Source organism: Drosophila rhopaloa, unplaced genomic scaffold, assembly GCF_018152115.1.
Source record: "Drosophila rhopaloa isolate 14029-0021.01 unplaced genomic scaffold, ASM1815211v1 contig_218, whole genome shotgun sequence".
NCBI classification, from domain to species: Eukaryota; Metazoa; Arthropoda; class Insecta; order Diptera; family Drosophilidae; genus Drosophila; species Drosophila rhopaloa.
In genome coordinates, this window is record NW_025335104.1 from 1,770,772 (window position 1) to 1,780,000 (window position 9,229).

Consider the following 9,229-nt stretch of genomic DNA (forward strand, 5'->3'; position numbering starts at 1 on the left):
TGTGATCTAGCGATGGGATTTCTCCTGGTTGCTCTCCTGTTATCGGCGTCCCTTTCCTGTTCTCGCTGCCTGTCTTCCATATCCCTTCGTCGCTGTCGGTGCTCTCCAGTGTTCCTTTCCTGTTCCCTTGCACGTTCCTCTGGGTCCTCGCGATGAGCAGCTCGTGCTGCGGCGTCCCGAATCCGCTCTGAAATTCGAAATTCGGGATTGTTCCTCCGAGTGGCATGGTCAGCAGTATTTTGCACCTGCTCTTGTCGCCGCTCCTCTGTGTCCTCTCGACGAATAGCACGCGCTGCGGCGTCCCGTACCCGCTCAGGATTTCGGTACTCCGGAATAGTCCTCCGAGTTGAGTGCTCAGCAGTGTTTCGCAACTGCTCTCGTCGTCGATCCTCGGGGTCCTCTCGACGGATCGCGTGTGCCTCCATGTCCCGAATCCGTTCAGGAATTCGAAGCTCCGGAATAGCCCTCCGAGTAGAGTGTTCAGCAGTGTTTCGCAACTGCTCTTGTATTCGCTCCTCAGAGTCCTGTCGACGGGTCGCGCGTGCCTCCATATCCCGAGTCCGCTCTGAGACACGATAGTCTAGGTCCTGTCGACGATTCGAATGCCTTGCAGCATCCTGTATACGCTCCGCAGAACGCATTTCTGGGTTAGTCCTCCGAGACGCATGCTCAGCAGTGTTTCGCAACTGCTCTTGTCTTCGCTCCTCAGAGTCCTGTCGACGGGTCGCGCGTGCCTCCATATCCCGAGTCCGCTCTGAGACACGATAGTCCAGGTCCTGTCGACGATTCGAATGCCTTGCAGCATCCTGTATACGCTCCGCAGAACGCATTTCTGGGTTAGTCCTCCGAGACGCATGCTCAGCAGTGTTTCGCAACTGCTCTTGTCTTCGCTCCTCAGAGTCCTGTCGACGGGTCGCGCGTGCCTCCATATCCCGAGTCCGCTCTGAGACACGATAGTCCAGGTCCTGTCGACGATTCGAATGCCTTGCAGCATCCTGTATACGCTCCGCAGAACGCATTTCTGGGTTAGTCCTCCGAGACGCATGCTCAGCAGTGTTTCGCAACTGCTCTTGTCTTCGCTCCTCAGAGTCCTGTCGACGATTCGAATGTCTTGCAGCATCCTGAATACGCTCCGCAGAACGCATTTCTGGGTTAGTCCTCCGAGACGCATGCTCAGCAGTGTTTCGGAACTGCTCTTGTCTTCGCTCCTCAGAGTCCTCCCGGCGATTTGAATGCGCTTGTGCGTCCCGAATCCGTTCAAGGTTGCGAACCCTTTCACTTCTTCTCCGCTGCGCGCGGGCAGTGGAATCCTGAGCACGACTTTCCTCCCGAAAGTTAGGGTTATTGTCGCGAACATTGGCGATATGTTGAGAGTTTCGAGCTCTTATTTGGGACGCATTCCGTTCATAGCGGGCTCTACTGCGACTTAAAGCAGCTTGGCGACGTTGCTCCTGTGACAAATGTGATACACGTGGCATTTTTTATAGTGCTGCATGAAAAAATAAAAATTATGAAATTATATATATATAAAATCACCTGCATGGAATGCCATTTTAGGAAAATTTGAAAGTCATTAGTAAAATGTTTGTGTTTCGAATAGCACGCTATTACATTTAATTTTTATCACTTGTAAAAAATAATTTTTATCACTTGTAAAAAATAATTTGTATCACTTGTAAAAAATAATTTTTATCACTTGTAAAAAATAATTTTTGCACTTGTAACAGACAGAGTAACGTCGTCACTCGATAAATTTTTTCATTGACTGATCTACGGATTATAGGATTTCTAAATATATAGCAAAGTTAGGTAATATCCCAAATTAAAAAGAATTATCCCTAGACCCTTTAAAGGTTCCGTAGTTTGACCCTTTTAAAAAAGGCAATAAAAGTCATGTTTTTTTATGTACCTGTACTACCTGTTGTGCAATTTAAATGTTATGAATAATTTTGGTCCTAATTTGTAGTGCTATTTTTTCCGATTCGACCAATCAAAAAAGGTATATTACCTGATATTGTACAGTTACAAAGGCACTCTATAATTGCACTCATACCTGCGTTACCGGTTGCGAAATTCAGGACCTTTGTACAATTCCTGCCCTTGCACGTGTTCATTGAACCAATTGAACGATTGCCAAACATTACCTGTTTATCAGGTTATAATGGGATAATCCCGTGGATTTCTTAAAAAAAAATGTCTCTGTTATCTAAAAAGTAATGGGTTGTAAACTAAAGCATGTAAACCCAGTCGTAATTTTTATGACCGTTACTGCCCGTTACTGTCACTCCCTTGCATTATATAAGAGGCTGAAAAGGGTAGATATGTTCAATTCAAATTTTGAAGAATTTACAGAATACAAATTGTATTGTATTCTGCAAGGGTATATCAACTTCGGCTCCGCCCGAAGTTAGCTTTCCATTCTTGTTAAAACTTAAAATTAAAAACTTAAAACTAAATTTAACTTAACAATAAATTAACAATAAATTAAAATTAAATTATACAAGCAACACACACGAATAAACCGTCAAAGCGTTCAAGCCGCTGGGCTTTGTGAAAAGGGCAGGGGGGCAGTCATCATCTCTATATATAAAGCTATCAGTAAGAAAACTGGGGCTCCCCAAGTGGCCCCAATCGATTCCAATTGGAAAAAAGGTCAACTTTCCTTTCAAAAATTCTGGACGCTAAACCGTTTTAGCAATCGAATCCGTTTTTGCCCAAAAATAGTTTAAGACATTATAAATGTTTAAAAAATTTGACCGCTTAGATTTAAGGCTTTTTACTATTTTTAACACCCGTTCTAAAATTACAATTTAGCCAAAAATATCTTCAAACTGAGTATCAAAAATTCCTTCGGTAAAGTTTTTCCTTAAGCTTTAACGATTCATTTAATGGTTTCACCAAAGCTCTAGCTATCTTCTAAACAAAGAAATTAAGCAAAAAGTCGATCTTTTATCGAATTTAAGTGTCTCCATAAGCATCATACGTTTTCTGCCTGCATATTGCTATCTCTCTCTGCATTTTCATACAAATTGTCAACAAATGATTCCATCTCCCTCCCTCTCTCTCTGCCTTGCATTTCCGTACGCTTCCTTAAAAATATAAAATGAGCTTTAATACGGTTTTAATATCTGTAGACATTAGTTTATAGTTATTGGTGACCCAAAAGATTGCAAAGACTTCAAAATGGTCATTAACGCTGATAAAAAGCCAGCAAATGCTCATAGAGGTCGTTATAATGCACCTCAAACAAATGAAGTGGGTTTCAACAATTTTAAAGTCGGGACATTGTTATTGAGAGTCATAATAGCAAAGTGAACTTTAAAGATCTTATGACTGTCTACAATATCCATTAATTTTTTGCCACGGATATGATGGATATTCCATAAATATTCCCCAACGGGATCCGTTAACAAAAATGATCTAAAGAAGACTGTATCTGCATTTAGCTTTTACAGTTATCGAATAATTCTAAGGAAGACTAAAGTCAATCACGTGCATTATTATTGAGCTCTGTTTAATCAATTTTTGGTTGATATGAGTGCAAAAATGGAAACCGAACGGCTTAATTATATTCGAGCAAATCGAAAAAAAGTTGGGAGCAGAAAGTTACATATGTACATCTTCAAGACGCTATAGGTAGGGGAGATGCAGATATGACTCAACTTGGTCAGATGGTGATTTTACCTTCCACTTTTACAGGCTCTCCTCGATATATGCATGAAAAGACCCAGGATGCTATGACTTATGTTCGACATCATGGCCGACCTGATATTTTTATAACATTTACCTGTAACCCTAAATGGGAGGAAATAACGAATGAGTTGTTTCCAGGCCAAAAACCTCAGAATCGTCATGACCTGATATCTCGAGTCTTTCATTTAAAAGTTAAAACATTAATGGCGCTGTTGGTTAAAGGCCAATTGTTTGGTGAAGTACAGTGTTTTATGTATTCTATTGAATAGCAAAAACGTGGTCTGCCCCATGTCCACATACTTATTACATAAGAAAAGTAGGATATTGGGGTTATTCATCGCAAGCGAAGCTGCGGGCACCCTGCTAGTCTCTATATATAAAACTGTTCATTGAAAACTAAGAATCAACGCACAGCCTAAACTAATTAAATGACCCTATTAAAATTTTTTACCATTCAATTCTTATAACACTAAACTGATTTGCTAAGATTTATTTTGGCCACAAACATGCCCCCATTTTCTTCCAGTGGCAAAAAACCCCCAATTTCTATAAAAAAATCTGGACGCTAAACGCGTTAATCAATCGATGCGATTTTTGGCCTCTACATAATAAAGATTCTATTTAATTTAATATTCGATATTTTAATGTTTACTATTTTTTATCGATCTTTGAAAATCTAGGAATCTTCCTCATTTTTTCCAAACGGCAAAAAAACACTGATCTAAGTCAATTAGCAATATGAAAATTTATCGAGGGAATCCTGATACTTTAAGGATTCATATGGTGGTTTTACTGAAGCTCTAGGTCAATTCTAAAAAAAGTTACATTAGCCTAAAGTAGGAATAATAATTCCAACAAATTATACACAAGCATTGAACACCGAATGCATTCTCTCCCGCACTTCTCACCTCTCTCTCTCTCTCTCTCTCTCTGACTCTGTGTAGTACAATAATTGTGCGGCGGCTGATCTTGATTTCTTTTTAAAACTTAAAATTAAAAACTTAAAACTGAATTAAAATCTATATATATAAAACTGTTCATTGAAAACCAAGAATCAACGCACAGCCTAAACTAATTAAATGACCCTATTAAAATTTTTTACCATTCAATTCTTATAACACTAAACTGATTTGCCTTCCTTAATGTTCCTGTGATACAGATCCCTCGCTGATGATCGAATCCTATTTCGCTGTTGTCCTCGTTCCTGTTCCAGTTCATCCTCCGAAAGTTGAGCTCTTGCGTCCATGTTTCTTTGTGACTGCCTTTGGGAGGCATCCAGTCGATTTTGTGAGTCCATCCTAAAGTTTAATAATCGATCCTCTGCCATTTGCCGAATTTGTTCTTCTCGAATCCTCCGCTGTTGTCGTGTTTCCCGGCGTTGTGATGTGTTTATCCGTTGCTCCTGTGATCTAGCGATGGGATTTCTCCTGGTTGCTCTCCTGTTATCGGCGTCCCTTTCCTGTTCTCGCTGCCTGTCTTCCATATCCCTTCGTCGCTGTCGGTGCTCTCCAGTGTTCCTTTCCTGTTCCCTTGCACGTTCCTCTGGGTCCTCGCGATGAGCAGCTCTTGCTGCGGCGTCCCGAATCCGCTCTGAAATTCGAAATTCGGGATTGTTCCTCCGAGTGGCATGGTCAGCAGTATTTTGCACCTGCTCTTGTCGCCGCTCCTCTGTGTCCTCTCGACGAATAGCACGCGCTGCGGCGTCCCGTACCCGCTCAGGATTTCGGTACTCCGGAATAGTCCTCCGAGTTGAGTGCTCAGCAGTGTTTCGCAACTGCTCTCGTCGTCGATCCTCGGGGTCCTCTCGACGGATCGCGTGTGCCTCCATGTCCCGAATCCGTTCAGGAATTCGAAGCTCCGGAATAGCCCTCCGAGTAGAGTGTTCAGCAGTGTTTCGCAACTGCTCTTGTATTCGCTCCTCAGAGTCCTGTCGACGGGTCGCGCGTGCCTCCATATCCCGAGTCCGCTCTGAGACACGATAGTCTAGGTCCTGTCGACGATTCGAATGCCTTGCAGCATCCTGTATACGCTCCGCAGAACGCATTTCTGGGTTAGTCCTCCGAGACGCATGCTCAGCAGTGTTTCGCAACTGCTCTTGTCTTCGCTCCTCAGAGTCCTGTCGACGGGTCGCGCGTGCCTCCATATCCCGAGTCCGCTCTGAGACACGATAGTCCAGGTCCTGTCGACGATTCGAATGCCTTGCAGCATCCTGTATACGCTCCGCAGAACGCATTTCTGGGTTAGTCCTCCGAGACGCATGCTCAGCAGTGTTTCGCAACTGCTCTTGTCTTCGCTCCTCAGAGTCCTGTCGACGGGTCGCGCGTGCCTCCATATCCCGAGTCCGCTCTGAGACACGATAGTCCAGGTCCTGTCGACGATTCGAATGCCTTGCAGCATCCTGTATACGCTCCGCAGAACGCATTTCTGGGTTAGTCCTCCGAGACGCATGCTCAGCAGTGTTTCGCAACTGCTCTTGTCTTCGCTCCTCAGAGTCCTGTCGACGATTCGAATGTCTTGCAGCATCCTGAATACGCTCCGCAGAACGCATTTCTGGGTTAGTCCTCCGAGACGCATGCTCAGCAGTGTTTCGGAACTGCTCTTGTCTTCGCTCCTCAGAGTCCTCCCGGCGATTTGAATGCGCTTGTGCGTCCCGAATCCGTTCAAGGTTGCGAACCCTTTCACTTCTTCTCCGCTGCGCGCGGGCAGTGGAATCCTGAGCACGACTTTCCTCCCGAAAGTTAGGGTTATTGTCGCGAACATTGGCGATATGTTGAGAGTTTCGAGCTCTTATTTGGGACGCATTCCGTTCATAGCGGGCTCTACTGCGACTTAAAGCAGCTTGGCGACGTTGCTCCTGTGACAAATGTGATACACGTGGCATTTTTTATAGTGCTGCATGAAAAAATAAAAATTATGAAATTATATATATATAAAATCACCTGCATGGAATGCCATTTTAGGAGAATTTGAAAGTCATTAGTAAAATGTTTGTGTTTCGAATAGCACGCTATTACATTTAATTTTTATCACTTGTAAAAAATAATTTTTATCACTTGTAAAAAATAATTTGTATCACTTGTAAAAAATAATTTTTATCACTTGTAAAAAATAATTTTTCACCTTGTAACAGACAGAGTAACGTCGTCACTCGATAAATTTTTTCATTGACTGATCTACGGATTATAGGATTTCTAAATATATAGCAAAGTTAGGTAATATCCCAAATTAAAAAGAATTATCCCTAGACCCTTTAAAGGTTCCCTAGTTTGACCCTTTTAAAAAAGGCAATAAAAGTCATGTTTTTTTATGTACCTGTACTACCTGTTGTGCAATTTAAATGTTATGAATAATTTTGGTCCTAATTTGTAGTGCTATTTTTTCCGATTCGACCAATCAAAAAAGGTATATTACCTGATATTGTACAGTTACAAAGGCACTCTATAATTGCACTCATACCTGCGTTACCGGTTGCGAAATTCAGGACCTTTGTACAATTCCTGCCCTTGCACGTGTTCATTGAACCAATTGAACGATTGCCAAACATTACCTGTTTATCAGGTTATAATGGGATAATCCCGTGGATTTCTTAAAAAAAATGTCTCTGTTATCTAAAAAGTAATGGGTTGTAAACTAAAGCATGTAAACCCAGTCGTAATTTTTATGACCGTTACTGCCCGTTACTGTCACTCCCTTGCATTATATAAGAGGCTGAAAAGGGTAGATATGTTCAATTCAAATTTTGAAGAATTTACAGAATACAAATTGTATTGTATTCTGCAAGGGTATATCAACTTCGGCTCCGCCCGAAGTTAGCTTTCCATTCTTGTTAAAACTTAAAATTAAAAACTTAAAACTAAATTTAACTTAACAATAAATTAACAATAAATTAAAATTAAATTATACAAGCAACACACACGAATAAACCGTCAAAGCGTTCAAGCCGCTGGGCTTTGTGAAAAGGGCAGGGGGGCAGTCATCATCTCTATATATAAAGCTATCAGTAAGAAAACTGGGGCTCCCCAAGTGGCCCCAATCGATTCCAATTGGAAAAAAGGTCAACTTTCCTTTCAAAAATTCTGGACGCTAAACCGTTTTAGCAATCGAATCCGTTTTTGCCCAAAAATAGTTTAAGACATTATAAATGTTTAAAAAATTTGACCGCTTAGATTTAAGGCTTTTTACTATTTTTAACACCCGTTCTAAAATTACAATTTAGCCAAAAATATCTTCAAACTGAGTATCAAAAATTCCTTCGGTAAAGTTTTTCCTTAAGCTTTAACGATTCATTTAATGGTTTCACCAAAGCTCTAGCTATCTTCTAAACAAAGAAATTAAGCAAAAAGTCGATCTTTTATCGAATTTAAGTGTCTCCATAAGCATCATACGTTTTCTGCCTGCATATTGCTATCTCTCTCTGCATTTTCATACAAATTGTCAACAAATGATTCCATCTCCCTCCCTCTCTCTCTGCCTTGCATTTCCGTACGCTTCCTTAAAAATATAAAATGAGCTTTAATACGGTTTTAATATCTGTAGACATTAGTTTATAGTTATTGGTGACCCAAAAGATTGCAAAGACTTCAAAATGGTCATTAACGCTGATAAAAAGCCAGCAAATGCTCATAGAGGTCGTTATAATGCACCTCAAACAAATGAAGTGGGTTTCAACAATTTTCAAGTCGGGACATTGTTATTGAGAGTCATAATAGCAAAGTGAACTTTAAAGATCTTATGACTGTCTACAATATCCATTAATTTTTTGCCACGGATATGATGGATATTCCATAAATATTCCCCAACGGGATCCGTTAACAAAAATGATCTAAAGAAGACTGTATCTGCATTTAGCTTTTACAGTTATCGAATAATTCTAAGGAAGACTAAAGTCAATCACGTGCATTATTATTGAGCTCTGTTTAATCAATTTTTGGTTGATATGAGTGCAAAAATGGAAACCGAACGGCTTAATTATATTCGAGCAAATCGAAAAAAAGTTGGGAGCAGAAAGTTACATATGTACATCTTCAAGACGCTATAGGTAGGGGAGATGCAGATATGACTCAACTTGGTCAGATGGTGATTTTACCTTCCACTTTTACAGGCTCTCCTCGATATATGCATGAAAAGACCCAGGATGCTATGACTTATGTTCGACATCATGGCCGACCTGATATTTTTATAACATTTACCTGTAACCCTAAATGGGAGGAAATAACGAATGAGTTGTTTCCAGGCCAAAAACCTCAGAATCGTCATGACCTGATATCTCGAGTCTTTCATTTAAAAGTTAAAACATTAATGGCGCTGTTGGTTAAAGGCCAATTGTTTGGTGAAGTACAGTGTTTTATGTATTCTATTGAATAGCAAAAACGTGGTCTGCCCCATGTCCACATACTTATTACATAAGAAAAGTAGGATATTGGGGTTATTCATCGCAAGCGAAGCTGCGGGCACCCTGCTAGTCTCTATATATAAAACTGTTCATTGAAAACTAAGAATCAACGCACAGCCTAAACTAATTAAATGACCCTATTAA

At 40.9% G+C, this 9,229-nt stretch overlaps 1 protein-coding gene across 1 annotated transcript; it reads left to right on the forward strand.

The window, feature by feature from the left end:
- Nucleotides 1–224: 224 nt before the first annotated feature.
- On the forward strand, nt 225–6,126 carry LOC123037924 (extensin-like). Its single transcript, XM_044460780.1, has 8 exons — nt 225–323; nt 521–619; nt 710–808; nt 899–1,025; nt 4,853–4,980; nt 5,617–5,715; nt 5,806–5,904; nt 5,995–6,126. The coding sequence occupies exons 1-8, from the start codon at nt 225–227 to the stop codon at nt 6,124–6,126; spliced, it is 882 nt and encodes a 293-aa protein (XP_044316715.1).
- The last annotated feature ends 3,103 nt before the right edge of the window (nt 6,127–9,229 follow it).